The 25940-nt window shown below is 40.3% G+C and overlaps 1 protein-coding gene across 5 annotated transcripts in view; it reads left to right on the top strand.

Annotated features, from left to right (window-relative positions):
• The first annotated feature begins 976 nt into the window (after positions 1 to 976).
• The window catches only part of SLTM (SAFB like transcription modulator), a 47535-nt gene continuing 22571 nt past the window's right edge, over positions 977 to 25940 (top strand). For 2 of the 5 annotated variants that reach the window (XM_040970253.1, XM_040970252.1), the window contains exons 1-5: positions 977 to 1265; positions 2249 to 2336; positions 14949 to 15013; positions 17494 to 17691; positions 18610 to 18657. In XM_040970253.1, coding sequence (XP_040826187.1) covers positions 1086 to 1265; positions 2249 to 2336; positions 14949 to 15013; positions 17494 to 17691; positions 18610 to 18657 — 579 coding nt within the window. In that variant the 5' untranslated portion in view covers positions 977 to 1085. The remainder of the gene's footprint in view (positions 1266 to 2248; positions 2337 to 14948; positions 15014 to 17493; positions 17692 to 18609; positions 18658 to 25940) is intronic. The other 3 variants (XM_040970255.1, XM_040970254.1, XM_040970256.1) reach the window with 3 other exon arrangements.

The raw sequence follows: 25940 nt of genomic DNA, 5'->3' as shown, positions 1-25940 counted from the left end.
TCTAAGCCTCCTGGAGACTTACCCCGAGACTCCGGGAAGGATTAAGAGGGTTACTGTATGTCAAAAAGCCTCACACAGCCGAGAAAGAACTACCCCCATAGATGTCAGGCACTGTTTCAGAACGTCCAGTCTCCCTCCTTTTGAGCTAATTAGCCAGTCAGAAAAAACAAGCTTAAATGAGTCAGACCTCATCCCTTCACGTTCACACACCTGGCCATGCAAGGATTGCTAATTGTGCATCCTACTCAGTTCACATAAGTTGTGGTTGAGTTCCCTGAACGCGTATGCTTTGATGATGAAGAACGCTGGCTAATGTTACCGATGGGTACTCACTTGTACAGGCCGGTCTTCCTTAAGAAGATGGTCACTGATCTTGGAATCCCAAGTTTTATGGGGTTGGGGGTGGGATGGGGGCACCGTGAACACAGCCTGTGTGACAAAGGCAACGGTATGTCCTCAGTCAGTGAATCATTTCGCGTCGACCCGTCAGGTGCACGGGGGAGGGAGGCCGACACGGAGAGGAAGTTTTCCTGTGGAAGCGAGCCAGGCGAGCCCTAGGACGAAGGGCGCTCCTAGTCTGTGGACTGCCAGCGCGGGCCCCCGGGCTCGTGAGGGCGCGCCGGCCACCGCGGTGCGATTACTGAGCGTGGGGAGGGAGGGCTGGGAACCTAGTGTTTCCCGGGGAGAGGCTGAGCGGGAGCGCACGTCCCTCTGAGGGCACGGCTCAGCTCCGGACGCGCGGTAGCGCCCCAGCGCCCCGCCGTGCGTCTCCAGACCCGAGACGTTCCTAGAAAACGGGGTCCCGGGCGGCGGGGACAGGGGCTCCCTGGCGCGCCCGGCCGCGGCTGCCTTCCCGGCCCACGCACCGGCCCCGCCGCCCCGCCCCGCGCAGTGCGCACGCGCGCCCGTCATCCGGGTGCTGGCTGCGGCTGCAGGTTGCGCCGGGGTGGCGGAGCGGAGGCGGGGCCAGCGGCTCATTGTGCGCAGCGCTGTGCGGCGCCGCCGGCCGCCTCGGCCCGGGTGGAAGTTGGCGCCGCCGCCGCCGCCGCCGCCGCCCGGCAGCCCGCTCGCTGCGTGCTGCTAAGATGGCTGCCGCCGCCGGTGCTATGGCAGCCGTGGCAGCCTCGACCGCCTCGGCCGCCTCGGCTCAGGCGGAAGGGAAAAAGATCACCGATCTCCGGGTCATCGATCTCAAGTCGGAGCTCAAGCGGCGCAACTTGGACATCACCGGGGTCAAGACGGTTCTCGTCTCCCGACTCAAGCAGGTGAGGCCCGGCGCGGTCCGGGGCGGGCGAGCCCTGTGCGCCGGCCGCGGGGACCTGCGGGGCGGCGCCCGCCCGCGCGCGCGCCCGCTCGCCCGCTCGCCCGCGCGAGGAGGGCGCGGACCCTCGGCGGCGCCCCCGCCCCCGCGCGCCGGGCAGGGCAGGGCCGGGCCTGCCGGGGGCCGGCGAGGCGCCCGGGGCCGACGGCTGCGGCGGAGGGACGGCCCTGCCGGGCGGCGAGGGCTGCCGGCGCACAGCCGGGGGACGCCGGGGCCCAGCGGGAGCCATGGTGAGCGCGTGCGTTTCTTGGTCTCGGAGGGACTGGTTCCTTGGGTGACTTGGGCCAACTTACCGTTTAATCGTGCCCAACCGTTTCCTCTCCTTCTGGGGGAGGGGGGGACTGGTAGTGGGAGTTGATGGGGCGGGTGAGAGAGAGGTTTTGTGTGTGTGTGTTTTTTTTTTTTCCACTGGGTTTTTAAGTTTTTTTTTTTAATGTATTTATGTGTTTATTTTTTAATTTTTGCATCAGCCTAATGATCTGCTTTTTTTTCCCCCCTGACTAGCTTTCTGGTTTATTTGAGTGAGAGTTGGATTTGTAGCAGAAAAGCAATAAGTTTGCCTTATGGAAATTAGGAACACTCCTGAGTTATTTGCTGTAGTAAATAGCAGTAGCCAGTACCTTTTCCGCGATTAGAGCGTATTTAGATTTTTTTTGTTGAGCATATTTAATTGTCGACTTGGTTAGAATGTTAAGCTCCGTGTGATTTTGATACCTAACGATTTTTACCGCCCCCTCCCCCAAAAGTTTTTCTGTCTCTCTCGTGTAGTTTAATTGCCTATTTTTTTTTTTTTTTGGAGTCGGTTTGCGAAATGACTGGCGATTCTAATGTCTTGAGGCTTAAGGTTTGCTAATTTTTTTTCATTTCGTTTTTATAAAATAAGTTTAGATAGCCTGTGTAGCATATTAACTTCTCTTTCTAATGTAGGCTATTGAAGAGGAAGGAGGCGATCCAGATAATATTGAATTAACTGTTTCAACTGATACTGCAAACAAGAAACCAACCAAAGGCAAAGGTTGTTACCGAGTTATGAACATATTTTAAACTCTATTTTGGTTATATAACTTGCCTCTGCTCTTGTGCCACTTGCCCTGTTTATATAGTGCTACTCTTCGCTATTTCCCTCTGGCGCTCTGCCTTCTTGGGTCAAGGAAGAAAAGTTACTGTTGCCAGGCTCGGGTAACTTGTAGCCCTTTAAGATTCGGCTGAAACAGACCAGAAAGTGAGAACAGTTCTTTATTGCTTCTGGAATAAATTACTAAGCCAAGTTACATCAGGATCCTTCTTCCTCTGTGGAGACCTGAAGAATCAAATGCCGTTGCCTGCGTGTCTCCCTTGCCCCACAATTGGCAGAGTATTAGTGGAATTCCTACCAAATCTTTCACCTTGGCTCCTTGCTGTTTTCTCTAGTATATTAAAAAAAAAAAAATCTATAACCTTTATGTTTCTTACCTTTGTTTGACTTGGTGGACTTAATTTGTGTTTTTGCCATCACACATTATCTAATTTTCAGTTAAATTCACAAGATCTCACCAATCATACTAATGAGGTAGGGCAATCCATGATTGATTAGCTTAAAACATTAGTTCAGATGTAGGGATGGTAAACATATTTAGGTTATAACTTTTAAACCAGACCAGAGTGACTATAGTGATTTAGTAACCAGCTAAACATGGTTTAAAATGAATCTTCTGATAGTATAAATGGAATTTAGGATTTTAAAAAGACGTCTGGTGAGTGAAATGTTTCTTTGAACTCCTGCAAATTGCTGCCTCCCTTTTTAAATTGGCAGTGGCCTAGGGCGCACTTGATGTATCTAGAGCCTGCAGTTCCCATGTAGAGTGTCATGACAGCTGAAGTGATTTTGTCTCATTTTTTGGTAATCTGACTTTATTTACATGACCAGAGGCCACTCCAGGCACCACATGATTGCAGCTGGAATAAAGTGATCCAGTGGTTAATTTTTTTTTTAAGATTTATTTTTATTGGAAAGTCAGATATACAGAGAGGAGGAGAGACAAGAGAGGAAGATGTTCCGTCCAATAATTCACTCCCCAAGTGGCCGCAATGGCTGGAGGTGAGCCAATCCAAAGTGGGAGCTAGGAGCCTCTTCCGGGTCTCCCATGTTGGGTACAAGATCTCAAGGCTTTGGGCCATCCTCCACTGCTTTCCCAGGTCACAAGCAGGGAGCTGGACGAGAAGCGGGGATGCTGGGATTAGAACTGGTGCCTATATGGGATCCTGGCGCATGCAAGGCGAGGACTTTAGCCATTAGGTTACCACGATGGGCCCAGTGAGTTAATCTTGAGGACAGTATTAAACTTTGACCTGAAGCCGTGGGTATCAGGATTATGCCAGTACTCTCACTGGGTAAGTCTTCAGGAGACTCTCCTGTTTGTGTCAGAATGTTAAGAATGGCTAAGAAGCATTCCACAGTGAGAAGGGAATGACAGTGAAGAGCCTTTGAAGGTGTATAACTTTTAATTCTGATTCAGCATATAATTTTGACTTTCATTTATATTGATTTTGGAGATACAATTCCCTGTTTGTGGAGGAACTGGTGTTGACAAAGCATGGGCTCTTTCAAAACTGGAATACAAAAAAAGCAGAAATAAGTATAACAGGAATTAAACATGTTCCTCATAGTAGTTTAAATTTGTGTCATAATAAGTTCATAGATGCTGTATTTGTTTTATTTCAGGTGACTATGCTGCCAGCATGCAAACATTTGATTAATTTACTCACTTACCTACTTTTAAAATTTCTTTATATCCCCTTTTCCCTTTTGAGTAGGAACTTGATTTATTTTACTGTTAAAAATAGTTTCAGCAATATAAATTTTTAAGGAGCTTTTCAGAGTTTTTAAGTATGTTAGTTTTTTAATATGGGTTTTAACTGATAGTTAGGGGCTACTTGTGATGCCAGCATCCCATATGGGTGCCATATTAAGTCCCAGCTACTCCATTTCTAGTCCAGCTCCCTGCTAATAGCCTAGGAAAGCAGTGGAGGATGGCTTCCTCACTGAGGCCTGGCCATTATGGACATTTGGGGGATAAACCAGCAGGTGGAAGATTTCTTTCTCTCTGACCCCCTCTTTGCTGTATCCTACCTTTGAAATAATTCAGTCTTAGAGAGAGAGCGAGAAAGAGAGAAGAAGAGTGAGAGAGTGTGTGTGTGTGTGTGTGTGTGTGTGTGTGAAGCAGTCACGTGGGCTAGTAAGCTATAACATTACTACTTGTCAAAAGTAATAATATTTGTGATCTTAAAGTAGTAAATAAAAGTTGAAGGTTAAAGTGGGAGGTGGCATTATGACATAGTAGGTAAAGACAGTTCCTTCATCACTGGCATTCTGTAGGCTTCCTGGTTGATGTCTTGGTTGTTCCATTTCTGATCCAACTCCTTGTCAATGGCCTGGGAGAAGTAGCAGAAGGTGACCCAAGTGTTTGGGTCTCTATTACCCATGCATGAGACCCAGATGGAGCTCCTGGCTCCTGGCTCCTTGCTCCTCGCTGCTGCCTGACTCAGCCATGATTTTTGTGGCCAACTGGGGAAGGAACCAACAAAAGAAAGATTTCTTCTCTCTCTCTCTCTCTGTATAACTTTTACTTTTAAATAAATAAGCAAAAAAGAAAAAGTGGGGAGGGGACGAGAGAGGAGTAGGTGTTGAGGTTCAGTGAATTGGAATAGAGCTTGAAACACATGGTGCCGTGTCGGAGTGCTACTTGCAGTCATAGCTCTTCAGCTTCTGGTCTGGCATTTCTGCAAATGGAGCCTGCAAGGCAGCAGGTGATGGTTCAAGTTCTTGGGCCAGATCCGCCCGTGTGGAAGACATGGATGGGGTGCTAGCGCCAGGGTGCTGGCTCCAGCCTAACCAGCCTTGGTGTTAGAGACATTTCTTGGAGAAAAGGGAAAATCTGGGCATGGGAAATTCATCTCTTTTCCTCTCTTTGCCCTTAAAGTAGACATAAATTAAAAATTAAAGCAACAAGAGTAGCTCTGTGGACCTGAAAAAAAACCACGTAGGTGAAATATGTTTATTCTCTCTTATACGTATATTTCTTTTAAAAGTTGTATCTTAAATGACAGGATAAATAGGTACATTCTTAGGTATGTTATTGAATAATTTTTTTCAAGATGCAGTTATGAGCACAGACTTGTAATAGATATTGATAATGTTATAATGGGTGCTTACATTTGTAAAATGTTTGCATATGGTGGAATAGTTTATGTCTTGGATTGCTTCTCTTGTGTCTTTTCACAATCTCATTGTCAGAAAAGTGTTAATAAGTAACCTAGTAAAAGCTTCACCCATTGAGATTTAGTGTCTGCTGTTTGAGTGTGTGTGTTAAGAAAGTGGTTGGACAGGTAGAGCCGACTCGCAGGCTTGTTTTAGAGAGGACAGGCCCAGGCTTTCGGTTCATTCAACAATAGCTTCTTGTTTTTTTTTATTTTCAGCCTTTCAAGGTCACATTTAAACTTCAGGAGAAGTTATGTGGTTAATAGGAAGTATTCAGAACCATATATAATAGTACTGTCCTTTCTGATGTTGCAGCTGATTTTGTAATCCCACAGGATTTATATAAGCTTAAAATTCTATATAAAATCTGATTTTCCCTAATTGAAACAAGTATACCTGTGTGGTTACAGTTTTGACCAAATAGCTTATATCTAATGTTTGTGGAACGTGCCACAAATAATGTATTTATAGTTATACATTTGCTATGTACATCTTTTTTTAAAAAAAGATTTATTTTTATTGCAAAGTCAGATATACAGAGAGAGGAGGAGAGACAGAAGAGATCTTCTGTGCGATGGTTCACTCCTCAAGCAGCTGCAACTGCTGGAGCTGAGCCAATCTGAAGCCAGGAGCTCTTCTGGGTCTCCCACGTGGGTGCAGGGTCCCAAGGCTTTGGGCCATCCTTGACTGCTTTCCCTGGCCACAGGCAGGGAGCTGGATGGGAAGTGGGGCCACCGGCATTAGAGCTGGCATCCATATGGGATGCCACTACGTTCAAGGCGAGGAGTTAAACCACTACACTATCACGCCAGGCCCTGTACACTTTTTTAAAGTTTATATATTAACTAAGACAATATAGTAAGCAACCGTTTTGGTTACATTAAACACATTTCCTGTAATACATGAGCACAGTATAACACTTAAGTTTTGACTCCCCTGCACTATGAATTGCAGTGTATTTAGAGGACTGACCATGGTGGCTCCAAGGAGGACTCCTGAGCATAGAGATGTCACAGGTTACTCCTGAAAGCCTGGGGGTCAGCAGGCCATCTTTCCTCTGCCACTGTCTCTCTGATCTAGTATTCGTGTGGCACATGTCAGGTGCTCATCTCCTGTTTGTTGAATGGATACTTAGGGCCATTTGTTAGCTTTCTCAATGATTGCTTTAATCTACCTTCCAAATACAAATCTTTAAAAAAAGGGGGGGTGGGGAATCACAGTACCTATAAAACTGTGTCACATAATACGACGTAATTAATAATAATGAAAAAAAAAGCCTCTTTGGGTGCCTTTTCTTTGTAGGAAAAAGAACCTGGATGGGTTATGAGTTTACTGTTTTCCAGACACTGTGTTTAAGGTACTTCAGGGCAAAGATGACTTCCCCTTTTACATTGATGGGTGCGGGGTATGTGTCCTTTTGGACACAAGACTTCTTTCTTCATGCTATTACTGTTTCCCAAGATTTTGCTCTGTTAATGGGCTCTTTTGTCTCAGCCACTGAGACCTGACTTTGCCTTGACAGTTGCATTTGGTGGCTAATGTTCCCAGATTCCTCCTGCCCTTGCTGCAGCCGTGAGTCCTGTCACACACGGTGTGTGCCATGGATCCTGCTAGGGAGATGGGCAAAGGTTTCCTGCACAGTACTTTAGGACAGCATGCTTCTCCCACGTTAGTCATCTAGGTGTTCATGTTAGAGATAGAAGACTCAAGATTTCTTGTCCTTTTCTGTGATCCAGGTAAAATGAAGTGTTGATTGTGCATGAATTTCCAGAAAAAATTGTCATTAGTTGCATCAGAAAAATTTGATGAAGAGATCAGCTTAGTTTAGGAGTACAGTGTATTGATTTTTAAATCAGCTATTCTCTTGCTATGACAATGAAAGGGCCTTGGTGTTGTGTAATTACTGCAGTTGATGTTAAATGTTCACATCATAAACTCCACAGCGAGAATAGCCTCACATGGTATCCCTGCTGCCCTGGAAGAACAGTTCATATCAGGGTTTTACAGTATTTTTCTCAGACTGTGAAAGGGAAATTTTGCTATAGAAAAATCAGGTAATCCAGAAAAGCACAAACAAGTGAAAATCATCCATAATTCCAACACTCTGAATTGGTCATAGGTCGAATTTTGTTGATCTAAGATGTGTAGGTATGTGAACAAAAAGAGTGTTTCCCCTGCCACTTTTTAAATTTGTTTTTATTGGAAAGGCAGATTTAAAGAGAGGAGAGACGGAGAGAAAGATCATCTATCCTCCCTGTTGGTTTACGCCCCAAATGGCTGCAATGGCCAGAGCTGAGCCAGTCCAAGGCCAGGAATCAGGAACTTCTCTTCTTGGTCTCTCACATGGGTGCCTAAGCCCAAGGTTTTAGGCTGTCCTCCACAACTATCCCAGGCCCTGAGCAGGGAGCTAGATGGGAAGTGGGGCAGCTGGGACACAAACCAACAACCATATGGGATGTTGGTGCTTACAGGTGGAGGGTTAGCCAGTTGAGTCATTACACAGACCCCTTTTTTTCTGTCTTTAATTAATTTGAGAAACCAAAAGAGACAAATGGATAGACAGAACAATATTTTTGCGTGCTGATTTATTTCCCAGATGATCATGACAACCAAGGATGTGCCAGGCCAAAACTGGAAGCCTGGAATTCAGCTTAGATCTCCCACAGGGGTGGCAGAGACCCTTGTGGACAGCACCTGTTAGCAGAAAGCCGGAATGTGAATCAGAAGCACAGCTGGGACCTAAGCCAGGGGAGAATGCCCACTCCAGGAAAAAGTGCGTTTAAGTATTTTTCTCCCCTTTCAACTTAAATAGGCTCCCACTCTAAGTGATGTTAATTGTTAAAAGAAGATGGAATACAGATTTTCTCTTCTGGAGAATCTAACTTTTCTCTGATAGTTTCCTCTCACTAAAGTGTTGGTTACACTCAGTTATTTTAGTGATTGGTGTGGCGTTAGAATCATTTGAGTGTCTAAAGATAAGCGCTTTGATCCACCAGAGGTTTGGGTTCTAATGTTTTGTGGGGGACATAGGCATCTAAATCATTTTATATACTTTGCAGTTTTGGATTCTTACAACAGTGCTGCTTTAGGGAGAAATACTTTTTATTGATTAAAAGCCATTTTTAATCTGTTTAAAATTTGTAACCCCTTTTAAGCCTAGTTTTTACTACTTTTTAAGCTCTTACAGCTCTGTATGTTTATATGCCAGAAATGTTTATTCTGGCTTTATTTGGATGACAAGTTCCAGAGTTGTAAGAAAATACTCATTGTTACTTCCAGAATTTATGCAATATGTGTGAATTATCTTTGTGATTTAAAAAAATAAAATAACCTATTACATGACTGCTGTGTTTAGGCCTTGTGGAAACGTGAGTTCATTACTAAGATACTAAATTAAGCGAAGTTAAACACATGCACACAGCACATGGCATGAACTGTGATTCAGGTACTCTGCAGTTAGAGTGACTGAGGTTCAGCTTGGCTTGCCCTCTGACTCTTCCCTACAACTAAACAGTTTAGACATTTTGTAGCATCTTTTGTGAATGTTGAAGGGGGAGAAGTTAGTCATGAAGTGTTCTGGCAAAATTACTCTCAAATATACTCCTTAGGAGAGTTTTGCTTTGTTTATGGTTTGGAAGTATTTCTCAAATTCAAAAGGAAAACTGCAGACTTTCCTAAGGACTAATTTGCCTTTGGAGGAAGAATCCCTGTATGATCAAAACCTGTCATTCACCTTTCTTAAATACAAAAAGTTCTGAAAACTGGAAAGTTCTTACAGCTTGGTGGCAGAGGAAAACTGTTTGTGGACTTGCTTCCCTTTGGTGTGAATGTGTGTTTGTGTCATTTCTCAGACACCTCTGTGGTTGGTGATGCGATCCTGTCTCAGAAGCTGCAGAGAGGTTTAACTTAGGAAGTTTTATTTTTCAGACCATGTCTACCACCCAATTTATGGTGTTTTTGTTCCTCAAAGCATTGAAGCTTGGAGTCAGTCTACATTAAGCTTTCCATTAGCTCCTTCCTCTTGGTAGTGCTTCTTCTCTTTGGCCAGTCCATGTTTCCATGGCGCATGCCAGATTCCCTGAAGGACGAAAGAAATGAATCTGGCTAGTTGATTGCATAACGAGCCTACAGGAGCTTTGATAGCACTGACTTAAAAGGAACTGAGTTGTGAATGGTAACTGTATAGAAATGGGCAGTGATCGTTTTTGTTGGAACTTGATGATTTTTAAGGTTTTCTTTGTGTTTGGACTGTAACATCTCAAAATTTAGGGGCCTCAGATGCCATTTGTGGCATAAAGTTAGGAATATGGAGTTCTTACTGGCATGATGAAACTACATTTAAGCTGGTTTGACTGCCTTGTCGTCTCGGCTTTGTCCTAGTGGGGCCAAATGCAAGTCTGGGCTTTGTTTATGATTAGCATGTGACTTAGCACTTCATTATCAGTCAGAAAACACAGAATGCCCCAGTGTCTGCTGACTGTGCTGTGTTGCACCATGTTCTAGGCTGGCTGATAGACATTATAGCTAAAATGGAGTTATATTTTAGTGAGAAAGGAAAAATATAGTTTTTAAAAAGTTCGCGGAAAATGCGTGTTATGAGAAAACTAGGCATGCATTTCAGTATTTTTTGTAATAAAATAAAATAATCTTGTAATCCTATTTTTCCACAAAGTTTTAAAAAATCTTTTTTAAGTTACAGGAAGAGATCACAGTAGTTTGTACTTCAACATGTATAAAACAAGCCCAAGGCTACAAGTATGAAAGCAGGAAAAAGTTCATGCGAAAGTTTAGTTTTCCTCAACAGTAAAATCCTATTAGAATGTGACTCTAGTGTCACTGTTGTATGTTTGAAATTTTTGTCCTTGTGGCTCCCAAGTTTAAAAGCTGGTAACATTGGTTGTCTAGTGTGCGTGTGTGATGGATGACTGTTGGAAGTAGTGTAGGACAGAAAATTGGAACTTTTTACATCCTCTCTGGCTCTTGTCATCTGTGTCACATGGCAGGTGACTGACTTTCTGTGAGTTTCACATTTACAAGTTTTGTAGATGTAGCCTTGGAGCCTCGTTTACTCTGAAAGGTTACAACTGAAACAGGTGGGCAACCTTACAGCTCCTCAGAGAGCTCAGGCCAGTGGACCTGGTGTAAACTGCAGCACTGCTGTTTCCTGGCTTTGTAATGCAGGAACTTGTCGGCTCAGGACCCTCCTTTGTCACATGGGGAGAGTTGTTAAAGAATAGCAAATTAATTCTATTAATGTAAGTAAAGAATGTATCCTTGTGTCTGAACTGCAGGAGCCACTCTGGTGGTGGTAGTGATGGCTGCTGGTGTTTTTTGTTGCTGAAGTGTGACTGGGTTTTGTAAGGAAACTGAAGCAGGTGAAGTTCACCATGGAGTGCGCAGAATATGTGTAGTGGCTGAGGGCCACTTTGGCAAAGATAATGTCTTTTAAGTTAGTTAGCCATTCCTTACATGACTTATTAAGTAGATCATAGTAAGATGTGGTGGGATGGATTCAGGACTGGAAATGAGATCCAGTCCTCTACTGGTCCAGCTCTAGTGGTGTCATTTCCTGGTTTGGGGCAAGCCATATAACCATTTGGCTCTGTCTTCCTTTGGTAAAGAAGCAATAACTTGTCCTGTGTACTGTACCATACAATGGTTGGAAAAATCCATTGAACTTTTAAAAAATGCTTTGCACGTTGTAAGGCGCTTTTTGATTGCCAGGAACCAACTCAGCGTTTGTGATAACCCGAAGGAGCCCTGCCCACACCTCTGCTCTGCAGGGTTCGGGGGTCAGGGTGAGGAAGAGGAGGAGGTCCATATTTTTAAAAACGGTATTTCTCCCAAAAGTATTAATCTTAAAGATAGTTTTATTGTTTTCTTTCCTTTAAAAAATGCATCCATTTAAGAAGAAAAAGTGAATATAAAGGAAAAATGATTAAATGGATAAGCAAAAATCCCAAAGATGGCCTGTGAATGAAGTTTGGTAACACTGCCCTAGAGGAACAAGAAATTTTAGGAAGATGCCTGCTTGCTCATTAATGGCCATTTGAACCCATCTCTGTTCCAGTCTGCTAGAACATAGCCAGGTTACAAGCTTGCAGATTTCGGGTCTTGAGGAAGCCAAGTGGACAAAACTTGTAGGATCAGAGGAGTCCCAAACACCAGAGTAGTCTCTTTTTCCCCTCCACTGTGGAAGGGTCAGTGTTAGTGCTCTTTACGAGTGAATTTGTGATGGCAGGAGGTAACTAGGAAAGCAGCTTTTTTTTCCCTAGGGAATAATTGTTCTCTCAGGGAACCAACCTAACCTAGCTATGGTTAAAGGTCCCCGTGCCAGTTCACAGAAGACATAGCAAATGTAATTTTAAAATAAATACTTTGGTGCAAAAAAGTTGTAAAGTCCTTATATAATTTTCCCTTGTTTAAAAAATATTTTTATTTTTGAAAATAATATTTGTTGGGGCTGACACAAGACTCAATTGGCTAATCCTCAGTCTGCAGGTGTCAGCATCGCACATGGGCATCAGTTCATGTCCTCAGTGTGCCACTTCCCATCCAGCTCCCTGCTTGTGGTCTGGACAAGCAGCAGAGGACGACCCAAAGCTATAGGACCCTGCACGCTGTGGGAAACCCAGAAGAAGCTCCTAGCTCCTGGCTTTGGATTGGCCCAGCTCTGGCCATTTGGAGCATGAACCAGCAGATGGAAGATCTTTTTCTCTCTTCTCTCTGTAAATCTGGCTTTTCCAATAAAAATAAATAAATTATATATATATATGATATATGTTTTATATATATATATAAAATATATATATATAACAAATATATATATATATATATATTTGTTCATGTACTTAGAAGGCAGTTAGAGAATTGACCTACATGCTGGTTTTCTCCCCACATGCCTGCAACATCCAGGGTTGGGCCAGGCCAAACCCAGGGGCATGGCACTCTATCTGGGTCACCCAAGAGACTAAGGCCTTAGCATTGCTTAAAAGGAAGCTGGATCAGGAATGGAGTCATCTGTACTCTCACTCTTGTATGTGATGCCTGTGTTCTTAGCAGCCTGACTCCTGTGCTCCAGTGCCTGCTCCATTTTTCTCATAATAGACATTTTCAGAGTTTTGATACTAACATTAACTTGTCTTTTAATTCTATTTTCCAACAATTGTTGAAGTACCTTGGACTAGGCCTTCTCTACAAGCACACACAAGAAACCTCTCCAGGCAGGAGAGCTCAGAGCTAGCAGGAGAACTTGTTAAGATTATACATGAACCTGTGCTTTTGACTTTTGGTGGTATCTCTGTATTTTCTATTCTAAATTAAAAATTATTTTAAAATGTAAATTAACCACAGGCTTATATATAAATGCTTGAGAAACCATTTATTTTCGTTCTATATCTGTTAATATTTGCCCATTTCCTTCTAGTCTTAGATATATACGTGCATATTTGATTAAATAGAAAGTACTTTGAAACCATATCATATGTTTGACTTTATAATAATTTCATGAACATATTCTCATTCCCTCAAAAATATTTTTTCATTGGAGAGATATGTAATTTTTTCTTAATTTCCAATATGGGACTGTTACAATCAGCTTTTTGGAGACATAGTAAAGTTACTAGAAATAGTCTTCCTTAATACAGGCACTTCTGGGTGCTTTTCTGTTTTATTTCTCTCTCTATATATATATATATGCACATACATATGTTAATGGACACAGTGATGTATGGGGTACGGTGACATCTCAATACAGTGTTGAATGGTCATATCAGGCAGAGTGGCATACCTGTCACCTCAGACACATGTTGTTTTTTGTGTTTTGTGTTGTGGGACATTCTGTCCAAGTGTGATAGAAGAATTTAATGAGCTCTTCTCAACCAGTACTATTCTCTTTTTCAGGAAGAGAATATTTTTACTTTTCTCTTTACTAGGTTAATAAATTTTCTGATACATAGACTTTCTTAATAGTTCTTAATTTAGCTGTTAAGGATAGAAATAATCAGATAGGTTTTTTCATTGTGTAAAATTTTCAAATAAAAGCAAAATTTGGTAGTAAAGAGCAATAATTGAAAAAGTTGAAATTGAAAAATTAAGATGTGAGCTTTTCTCTAAAAAAGATTGTGTTTTTCTAAAAATAAAAATCCCAACATTCTAAGTAAGAAATTCACAACACAGTATGTTCTGCAGTTGATTTCTCATTTGATTCTCCAAATCTTGGTGTAGTACTAGGGAGAAAGGAACATTTCTCCTGTTCTTTCGCATCCCTGCATAGACTCATTGGGAGCAGCTGAAGGATGGGCTGGTGCACACGAGCCTTGTCCTCGGTTTTCAGTTACCCCAGCTGCCGCCCGCCTGCTGGAGCTCGCTGCTGGTGCTGTCAGGGCCAGCCGTGGGTCAAGGGGAAGCTCACTCTTCGGGCCTCAGGAAGGAACATCTGTTCCCATTTCAGAAAAAAACGAAAAAAACCTCCTAGCAGCTGGGTTGTTTTACCATCTTTCTGAGACATTATTATTTTAAAGTAGGTTTTTGTGAACTAGACTGAAACTATAGTAATAAACTTTTAGCACTGGCTCTGTGGAACTTTTTTTTAATGTGGAAAATATTTTTGAAGTTCCAACCAGCAATTTGTGAAATTTTCAAGATGGGATGGGCAGAGAAAGTCTCTAGTCTTTCTGGAAGCTATAAGCAGTTTGTGCTCTGCAACAATTTCTGCTTGCTTTAAGTCAGTCAATCTTCATGTTAGGCGACCAATGCTATTTATACCAGGGTGGTGTTTTTTTTTTTCTTTCTGGCAAATACAAAGTGTACTACAGAAGTAGTCACTGTACTTAAGGGATTTCTTCTTGACATGAGAGATAGACAGCATGTGCTTGAGCAATCTATAAGGCAGTGCACAATCAAGGGGTGGATTCTAAGTTGCAGATTAAAGAATGAGAATTTGTATTTCAGAGAAAGCTTTTGAGAATGTAGGAAAGGCTTTGTGGAGATATAAGTCTTAAACCTAGCCATTTCGTGGTGGTTACATGTATATATGCTTACAGTGAATAAAATACCATTGAGAGGAATGTTGCTTTTGAGAGAACTGAAGAAATGTCAAGTGACATAAAGAAAATATATTGTATTTGTCAAGTCAGTTAAGAGGATGTGTTGATATATAGGATTGTTTGCACAGTATATTTCCATGCAAACAATGTCACTGTTAATAAGTTTCTTTTTGGTTTGGGATAGCTGTGACCAGGTTTCCAATAAGCAGTTGGCATTAGCTGATTTGGGAGTGAAAAGAGAATATTGCAGGTTAAGCTGAATATGTTTTGCTGTTTAAAGAAATAAAATATTGGTTGAGAAAAAAAAAGTCTGGGTTGTTAACCTGGTTTTTTTCTTCCACAGGTAAAAAACAAGAAGCAGATGAATTGGGTGGAGATGCTTCTGTGGAAGATGATGCTTTTGTTAAGGTAAATGTTAATTATTCAGATTAAGGCCTTTATTTTGAAACTAGCATTTTGCATGATTAATTTTGTGCTTTTCATTTAAACAAGACACTGAAGTATGTAGACTAAAGATTTAGTGAAGCTGTCGATCTAATAATTGAGAAATGCAGTCACTTTCTTCACGTGAAACAAGTCTTTACATGAAAATCTGAGACACAGAGGCCAGAGCAATAGTGAAAGACAATAGCATGTGTTAATTCCCAATCTAAGGGACCCAGTGAGGATACTGGTGACTTGTAATCTGTTTATTACATTCAGGATGTGTATGTAATGTATTAACTTAGATTAAAGTAGACATTAAGATGCAGAGAAAATTGCTGATATGTTTTTACTTGGCAAGACTCAAATTCAGAAATTTGTTTTGCTCTTTTAAAGATAATTAAGCGAGATCTTTTTTGGCTGACAAGGAACGTGCTTTAAAACTTAACAGCCAGAAAAAGTGTGTAGTTTTAATTGGGGTGTGATAGTTCTATGTATTGTAGAAACAGAACAATTCTTTTAAATAGGTAGGTGTTTTTATTGGTTTTATTTTTATTTTATGAAGAAGTGATCTGCTGCTTACTCCTTGTTAGGTCTTAAGCACTGTGGTATTTGTAGGAATTATTTAGTGAGCACAGCCCCTCCTATGTACATTTTTGCCCTCTTATATTTTAGTTCCTGGATGTAGTTAGTCCATTTTGTCGCTGTGTCTCTGGGTGTGTCTGTATGCTCCACCAGGAAGTCAGCCTGAGTCCTCTCTGCTGTCCTGTTGTCTCACCTGCCAACCCTTCCGCTCCACTCTACACACATACCTCCCACAATGTAACACACAGCGCATACATTGCACTTTGTCCTTGGAGGCTTGAAGAGAAAGAAGTGTTTGGCTGAGGAATTAATCCTAACAGCAGATAATTGTAGGAAATATTTGTTCAGGAATCCATTAAGATGAATGATTTGCATGTCTATAATCAGCTTTTGTTCTACCCCGTGAGAACTCTTCAGTCCTGGTATTCTGTCACTCTTGTGGAGGATCTTCCATTCAGTATGTGCTTTTGTTTTTACTTTTTTCACGCCTCTCCCCTAGTCACTGTATGATTAAGCAAAAGTTAAATAGAATATGGAAAAACATTGTGACTTAATAAAAGTTTATTTTCAAATGTCTGACTTTCAGTTTATAAAGCTGTTAGTCATTTGAAATTTCATAAAGTTACATCTTTTCAGAACAATAATACAACTCTTATCTGTGTTATAAAATACGCCTTTTTGTTATTGTCTAACTCTGATAGTGTCTGAAAGAACAGGAGAGTTTCTTTTTTAAAAATCCTACTTACTTTAGTTACTTTGTCTTTTCCCACTTTGGAAGTATCATCATATGTAATATTTTGATTGGAATTCAGTGAATATATTTTCTTCGTCTCCCAGAATTGGTAATTTTGGAATTTATGCAACAGTGGTGGGTAAACACCACCTATTGTTTACATATTTGAATGATATGAAATTGCTCCTTGGGATAAGTGAGGAGAATGGTTAAATTGGCACTTCAATTGTGTGGGCTCCCTTAGTGGCTTCTTTGTTCTTTTTTGCACCTATTCCTTTTATCATACCACCACTTGACTCCATTTTAAACCTCAGCTCATATTTTGATGAGGTTGGTCAAACCAGAGAGGTGTCCTGCTCCTCAGGCCAAGCACCTCCAGTTTTGAAACAGTCATGCTCCTCTGTGCTTGCCTCCCTCCTTAGATATTTCTCTTCTTTCCCTGAAGTTTAGCTGTGATTATTCGCCCTGCCGCTATTTTCCCTTTTAACCGAGAAACCTTTTCCAGGGTTACTGTAGCAGCAGGCAAGGAGGCAGGAATGCTCAAGCTTTTAGCCTTTTCTCTGCATTTCACTCAGTGGAGGCAAAGCAGATTGTGGCTTTAACACTGAAGAACCAAGCATCTCTAGCTTTGTAAGGCATGCAGACTTTCTGTGTGGAGAGATCCCAAACTGGGTTCCCCTGTGGCTCTGTGAGATAGTTCAAAACAAATCCATGCATAATAGTTGAGCGTTCCTTATTATAAATTGGAAATAAACTTTGACATGTATGAGTTTGATGTTCTTTAGAATTAAACTGTGGCACATACAGAAATCAGATTATTGGTTTGAAACCGTATCTTTTGACAGCTAATAGAATGTGGGTTGGTGAACATTAACTGGAGCTTTGAGTATCTAATAATAATTCAGTTAGTGTGCATTTCAGTGGGAAGGATTTTAAGATGCATGATTTAATGCTTTTGGTATTAAACCCCTCCCCCCCATTTTAAAAACACAGTTAATATGTAAGGTAAAATGGTTGAACTTTGACTTCGGGAATAATATCAAAATATAATCAAGTTTGACACATATAAATTACAAAAAAAAAAAGTTTGGTGGATAGCCTACACTACTTTGCCTCTAGTTGTACCAAATTTTCTTACCATTAAAAGGACTGTGAAATGGAGAACCAAGAGGCACATGAACAAGATGGAAATGATGAACTAAAGGACTCTGAAGAATTTGGTGAAAATGAAGAAGAAAGTGTGCATTCCAAGGAGTTACTTTCTGCAGAAGAGAACGAGAGAGCTCATGAATTAATAGAGGCAGAAGCAATAGAAGATAGAGAAAAAGAGGACATCGAAAGTCAGGTCTTTAGCCAGTTTTTTAAAAACATGACACTTCTTAAATGAGAAAAATGTTTTTTGGTTTTTTTTTCTTAGTTGAGTTTGTACATCTCAGAACCCTTTTGTAATATATTTTTAAAGTTACTTATCAATCACTCTACCACCTAAGGTGATCTTTTAAATTTTGCCTGTCCCACATACCTGTATAGTTTTACACATTTGTCATACTAAAAGTTACAATGTATTCTAAATTCTGTCCTCACATGTCATAAGTACATCACAATCTATATGTAAATACCCACTTTGACTGCTTTCCATTTGTCTGATAACAGCTCCTTTAATTTTGTATATTTAAATTTAGAGTTTTCTTTCCACCCTTCTGAATGATTATTAATTTCAGTCAGACTTTGCCAACATTCCTTGGTGGTTATTATTTTTCCCCTTTTGCTACTTAGGTTGGTTTGAAAGGCAAGTTTAATTTGAATTTTTTTAGTTGTTACAAGGGTGGGGAAATTACTTATGAAAGTTTGATTTTTAATTTTTTTTTTAATTTTGAGAGTTTAGTTTTATAGCAGACAGTTTTGGAAATTTTTTCTTTGAAAAGCCAACTGTCCTGCTTTGAATTATGTTGGTTTATCATAAGAAAATCAGTTGTCTAGGGAGTCAGTGCTGTTAGTATATAATGCGTAAAATTCTTTCCCTTCTACATAGCGTAATGAATGAGGGACCCAAGAAATAACAGCCAATTCTGTAGTTATGTTGATTAATGTTTCCTGTTGGCATAAAACAGTCTGAATTCTTAGGCTCTGATTTTGTGCCTGCGGTGTAATTAATTGACACTACAGAACACTGGGCAAATGATGGTCAGATATGAGCATAGAAGCATTCTCATTTTTCTCAGATACTTTGTAAAGCACAGCTATTGTATACCCTTTTACTTAGGAAATCGAAGCTCCAGAGGGTGAAGATGATACCTTTCTAACCGCCCAAGTAAGTTTTCATTTGCTCCTATGAATCTGATGTTGTGGGTGGAAGGGCTTGGAAAAGAAATACTGAATTCATAGAACTGCCTTAAATTGAATACTGGGTTAGGTTATACATGTGGTGTATGTAAAATACTTAGAACTATTAGCAGAAATTTCTGTTGCCACAAAGGTATCTGGAAGTTATGAGGTTCCTACCATTTTCACAATTCAAAATTCACTTGTTTTGTAAAGCATAACTCTGGTTATCAATCTTTGAGAATTGTATTTTCTCCCTGTTTTTTTTCCAGTTAGGTGTCACTTTGGTGTAAAATAAGTCATTATTAGTCTCCTTTTCACAATTTGATAGTTTTGTTAATTTAAATGGCAAAAAATGAGCATAGAATGGAAATTTCTTTAAACTTATGTTCTAGAAACAGTGTAGTATGGAAAACAACTGCATTTTATCATATGATAACATTTGGTATTGATGTCTTTGATACTCATAGTAATATATCTTAACACACAACTTTCATATGGTCAGTCTATACAGTTTAAGAAAAATTTATTCTTAGTCTTTTTCAAGATTCCTTTATTCATGTATACCCTTTAAATAGTCTACTTTCCACTAGAGATAGCGGTCACCTGGATTGGGAGATAATGGTGATAAACTCTGTTATTTCCTCTCCGGAATCTTGAGAGAGGCTCATGTTCCTAGATGACTGTTTTGCCGTCTGTCCCGTGACATGACTTGGTTTTTATTGCAATGGGGAAGTTATGTTTTAGGGGGAAATTTGGCTGTAGCCATTTGGAATATTCATAAAGGAAAGAAAGGTTAAGACTGTAAAATTGTATAGACCTGTCCACATCCTGTTGTTAAGATCCTTCATTCCTTAGTACTAAAGAATACATTGGGCAGATTGACCCTCAAAATGGGTAGTCTTTCTAGATTACTGATTTGCCAATGGTTGGAGTTAGGCTCCTCATTTCCTTTTTAACTTCTATCAAAAACTTCTGCAGTTGTGGGAACTATGAGTTGTGTGACATGTCTGTGAAGAACCTAAGGAGCTCCCATTTACCTAATGGATTATTTATTATGAACACTATTTTAACAACTAGAAATAAAGCATCTTGAGGAATGCATGAGTGCTTCTTACACATTTTGGGACCTGAAGATGGCTTTGCTGCTGTGTCATCCTGAAAGAATATTTGTTTTCAGAGGGCAACATTTGCCATATTATATTAGCAAGGAATTTAAATTTTCAGAGGTGTTTTCTTTAAGTAAAATGACCTTTTTCTTTTTTTAAATACTTATAATGGAACATCTGGCAACCTAAGAATGCTATCTAGGTTCCGCCAGGGGCTGATGATTGCCATCAGGCTGAGGACCCGACTGACTGCAGTGAAGCCAACACTAAGCTTCAGCTGCTTACCACCTGATTGCCTCTGCATGGATAGTTTTCTTAAAGACATCATTTTGAAACAAATCCATACGTACATCTGGTGAAAAATTTCAGTTTGTACTACTAAAAGAGAACACTGATACTTAGTATATATAGTCAATGTTTAGATGTCCCATTGTCTGTAGTGATTTTTTCTTTTTATAGGTATTTAATGAGTACGATTTATAGTTGTGATTGATTAAAATGTTTGTTAGCTCCTCAACCCCCACAGACACACACACACATGCACATGCATCCACTGTTGTAATTGTTGATAAGACTGAGTTGGTGTTTTGATTGAGTTTGGGTTTTGGCAGCGTTTCTTAGAGGCTCGAGTATCTTAACCTGTGTTCTGTCACAACTGTTCAGCTCTGCTTTTGCCTGGTAAAAGAAGCTGCAGACAGTATGTAAATGAATGGGCATGACAGTATTCAATTTAGATTTACAAAAATGGGCATTTGGTATTATTTGCCAACTCCTACTGTCGAGCTTTAAAACCTAGATTTTGCTGATAATATTCCTATGATATCATTCAACAGGTTTCCTTATTTACTGTATTTTCTGTAAATTGGTAAGTTGGTTACAGAATCACAGGACTTGCTCTCAGATTCAGACTTGAGACCTCCCTCCCATCCCTAGGTAGCCTTGTATTCTTTCATTTGAATGCTAATAATATCTGATTGTATCTTTTTGTGATGGTTTTAGTCATTGAGGAGCTGCACCCGTTAGAAGCTGCAAAATGGTGATATATTCTAATCTTCATCTACTTTGTTTTCTCAGTGATTTCCAGAGCAAAGTTAGGCTGTATGTTTGAATTTTTCCTTCTGTTTGCCAATTTTTAGAATAATGAACTTGTCTAGTAGTATCTCAGAGTAACCAGTGATTAAATTTTTTTCCTTTTTGTTAATTTCATTTTGAACTCTTAGGTTTGACTTAAAATTTTTTTTTGATCACTACTGTAATCCTTGTTAATGATTAAATTGTCCTACATATAGCTAATGAGAGCCTCTTTAAGTTTGTTCTTTAAGTCTTTTTGAACATGATCCTGGTGGACTCTTGAGTTCTTGCTTTCTGCTATGGTAAAGATGTTCCATGTCCTGCTCTAGACGTGTAATTAGCTTTTTTTCCCTTTTAGTGTTAAATGGTACTTCAGGACAACATTCTGGGTGGTAGGCATGTTCAATGTTACTGAATTACTTGTTGTTTCTGGTTGTTTTTTTTTTTTTAATGTATACTTCTAGAGAATGTATTAGAATTTTTCTGTTCTTTGTTTTCACTTTGGAGATAAAATTGATTTTTAGTTCATTTGGATACTTTTCAAGTTAATTATTTCTCTTCTCTCAATAACAGCACCAGCACCAACCTGGTCAATAAAAATTTTTTCGCAGTTATGTTTGTCATAGGATGTGTGCCTCAAGGGATGAACAAATTGTGTGTTTGAGATTCGTTCTGCATTGTGTGGCTGTATCACCAGCTAATACATACTTAGCTTTATTTATCTCTCTATTTATTTTCAGCACTTAGGTATTGCTCTTAATGAGTTAATCAAAAAGTCTTACATCTATAGTTATTTCCAAGTAAACAGCTCTTAAAATTAGCTGATTGAAGTATTTGCATGGGGGTTATCATTGTAATGCCAACACCCTACATCAGAGAACTGGTTCAAGTCCTGGCTGCTCCACTTCTGATTTCTCTCTCAGACTGTCTCTGGAAGGCAGTGGAAGATGTCCCAAGTACTTGGGTCCCTGTTAACACTGTGGGAGACCTGGATGTCCTGGCTATGACTGTGAAGTGAGCCAGAGAACAGAAGATTGAATTTCCCTCTTTGTGAATGTGTGTCTCCTCCTCTCTAAGTAACTCTACTTTTGGAAATAAATAAAACCTTAAAAAAGAAGAAAGAAAGAAATAGTCGTCAAGTTTTACTTAAAGCTGAACTTTAGGCTTTAGCCTCCAGGAAGTCTGTTACACTATATAGAATTTGGACTATGTTCTACTTCTCAGTTAATGGCTGTACTGTGATTTAGGACAGATTCTCTTAGCAAACTTTTGTCACTCTTACAAAGTGTGGCATATAGTACAGGTATAACTAATGATTGTTTAAAATTTTTTTCTTCACTTTATTCCTGTTTACTAATGCTTTGACTCTTTTTTAAAGATTTCCTCTAGTCTCAAGAACCTTTTCAGTCTTCTATCTTCATGTCATCTATTCCTTTTGGCCTTTGTCCCTAACATATCATTAACCTGAAAGTCTTCCCCTTCTGTCAGGTGAAATGTCTAGACCTCTGAAAACCAAGATTTAGCATTTTGTTCTCCACAGAACTTTCTCTCATTCCTCTGTGCTGTAGAGTGCTTGCCTGTTCACAGGGAACTTTTTGTACCCATTATTTTAATCCTTGATGTATTTTATATAAGTCACATGTGCTCCCTGTTCCATAGGTAAAATTTCTCTAAACAGATGACATGCCACAGTGTAGAACTGTTTCACTGGTAAAGACAGAGTAAACATCTGGGTCTTAATGATGCCTACTCCGATTTTTTTTTTTTTTTAACCAAAAAAGCCTCATCACTGGTAAATGTTTTCTAGGTTTTTGTGTACTTATGTTAAGTCCTGCATATATATATAAAAATTGAGCAGTCTTTGCAGTGTTTAGCTGAAAACCATAGTGTCTTACACTGTATCAATTCAGTAGATACATTTAACAAAAATTTACGGAGCAGGCACTGTGGCACTTCAAGGGAAGCCGTACCAGGGTGCTGGTTCAATCCTGACTTCTTTGCTTCCTACCCAGCTGCCTACTGATGAATCCTGAATGGCAGTAGGCTATGATGCAAGTGTTTGGGGTCCACTCACCCATGTGGGGACCTCAGTGGAATTCCTGGCTCCTGGCTTTGGCTTGGCCAGACCTGGTCATTTGCAGGCATCTGGGAATGAACTAGTAAATGGGAGAGCTCTCATTCACTCTTTGCCTTTAAAGTAGATGAAAATAGATTCTGAAAAATTTTAAAACATACTTGTTGAGTACTTACTATACACTAAGCAGTTTTAAAATTCTATGTCATCATATTGCCAGGTAAATGGTTTGTAGTTGGAAGTAATTTTGAAATTTTCAATATTTTTTTTCTCTAACATTTAAGAGGCAAAAAAAAAAAAAACTTCTCTTACTGATTTATTCTCCAAATTCCTGCAGTGAATGAAATCATGGTAAACTGAGGCCAGGAGCTGGGAGGTCAATTTAGGACACCCAGATGAGCAACAAGAACTCAGTTACTCAAACCCTTGCTGTTGCCTCTCTAGGGCAAGAGTCAGGATCCCAAGATGGGAATTGAATCTAGACACCCTAATGTCAGACTGGGCTAAGTATCTCCAAAAGATTGAAACCTGAGTGGAACGCATTGTTTATTAGAACAAAGAAGGGAGGTCTTATGTAATCTATACAATTACATATAACACAGGTATGTAGTAAACACTTAGTTAATTCAAAATAAATCCCATTCTGGTGTTCTCTGCCCTTTCAGGAGACACTGTAACTCCTGGCTCTTTAACAGAAGGCATTTTCCCCTTGTTCATTTTTACTTGTTTATTTTGCAAATAAAACTTTTATGTCCATAGATGTATTTAAAAAAAGGAAATTGCAGGCTTATCTGTTGGTAGTCACTGATATTCCTAAGATGAAATGAATAAAGAACTTAGAGATTTTAATTGTACAATCTGCTGCAATGATAACAATTTGAGGATTTGTCTCATAGAGCATTTCATTCACTTTTAAATTAAACATTTTTTCTGGATAAGCTTAAATGTTGACTTTAAAAGGACATTTTACATTACATGTAAAGGATGGTTTACTTTTAATAAGTAACTTTTAGTTATATATATGTGTGTGTGTGTGTGTGTGTATAGTTTATTTTTATTGGAAAGTCAGATTTTACAGAGGAGAGACAAAGAGATCTTCCATTTGCTGATTCACTCCCCAAGTGGCCACAATGCCTGGAGCTGATCTGATCTGATCTCAAACCAGGAGCTAGGAGCCTCTTCTGTTCTCCACTGCTTTCCCAGGCCACAAGCAGGGAGCTAGAAGGGAAGAGGAGCAGCTGGGATACAAACTGGCACTCATGGGATCCTGGCACATGCAAGGCAAGGACTTTAGCCACTATGTTATGGCGCTAGGCCCTTGAAAGGAGATTTTTGCAGAGATAAGCAGAGACAGAGAGAGGTCTTCTATCCAATGGTTCACTCCCCAAATGGTCAAAATGCCCACAACTGAGCTGATCTGAAACTGGAAGCCAGGAGTTTCTCCCTGGCCTCCCACATGGGTGCAGGGGCCTGACACCTTGAGTCATCCTCCATTGCCTTCCTAAGCCCTAAGCAGGGAGTTGGGTTGTGAGTAGAGTAACTAAGATACCAACTGATGCCCATATGGGGTGCCAGCACTTGTGCAGGATTGTGCTTTTTATATTTACTTATTTACTATATTCTAGGAAATAATCTTTTTCAATGGGTAGAAAATTTCAAATCGGTTGTATATGATGTCAGTACATATATATTTAGACAGAAAGCACTCCCTATTGTTGTGTTTGTGTGCGTTTTCTGCTTTGTTTCCTTACTGCAAAGATTTGGGGGCTTAGGACTTTGGTTTAGCTTTCCCTGTTAGTGCTATGTTTACTGCAGATACTACTCAGTAAAACAAATATGTACTTATATGTGGTTCATCTTTCCTGAAACCATTATTTTTTTACTCATTTGAGTGGCAGAGAGAGAAACACAGAAACAGTTCCCATCTGCATACGGCCATAAACATCCAGGGGGCTGGGAACTCAGTTCACCCTCCCACGTGGATACGGGAACATGATTGTATGATGCATCCCTGGGGCCTCTCCAGGATCTGCGTTAGCTGAAAGCCGGAGTTGGGAGACACTTCTGACAGGGGATGCAGACCTTTTAACCAGCATGCTAACCAACGGGACAAGAGACCTCCTCCAACCTAACTTTATTTATTTATTTATTGTTTCCTAAAAGCTTGGGTTAAGTCCTTTTTTCCTCAAGTCATTTAAGTATGTGTGTAATTAGGCCAGTGTAATTACTGTGTAGGAAAACTTAAGTTATGAGAGCCCTCTAAAGACATGTTGGGTTATTAAGATAAATATCTAAAAATATTAGCAAAGAAAGGCAAATCATAGGAGTTACTTTGACAACTAGTAACAACATTGCTAATTGGCAGATTTTAAGAATTTCATTTTTTATGTGAAATTCTTGAGTAAACTTTTTTTTTTTTTTGAAAATCAGAATTACACAGAAAAGCATCTTCTGTCTGTTGGTTCACCCCCCAAGTGGCCACAACAATTGGAGCTGAGCCCATCTGAAGCCAGGAGGCAAGAGCCTCCTCCAGGTCTTCCAAGGCTTTGGGACCCACTGTGTTCCTAGGCCATGAGCAGGGAGCTGGAAAGTAGAGCAGGTGGAACCCAAACTAGCACCCATATGGGATTCTGGCACTAGGGATTTAGCCACTAGGCTACTATACTGGTTTCTTGAATATACTTTTTTTTCTTTTTAAGATTTATTTATTTTTATTGAAAAGGCAGATATACAGAGAGGAAGAGAAACACAGAAGAAGATATTCCATCCGATGGTTCACTCCCCAAGTGGCTGCAATGGCTGGAGCTGAACCAGTCTGAAGCTAGGAGCCAGGAGCTTCTCCTGGGTCTCCCATGTGGGTGCAGGGTCCTAAAGCTTTGGGCCGTCCTCCACTGCATTCCCAGGCCATAAGCAGGGAGCTGGATGGGAAGTGCATCTGCCGGGATTAGAACTGGTGCCCATATGGGATTCCAGCACATGCAAAATGAGGACTTTAACTGCTACACTATCACGCTGGGC

The sequence above is a fragment of the Ochotona curzoniae genome, unplaced genomic scaffold (assembly GCF_017591425.1).
Source record: "Ochotona curzoniae isolate NIBS_2020 unplaced genomic scaffold, NIBS_Ocur_1.0 scaffold_4701, whole genome shotgun sequence".
Taxonomy (NCBI): Eukaryota; Metazoa; Chordata; class Mammalia; order Lagomorpha; family Ochotonidae; genus Ochotona; species Ochotona curzoniae.
The sequence above is the reverse complement of the archived record's forward strand: the minus strand, read 5'-3'. Positions and strand labels throughout refer to the sequence as shown.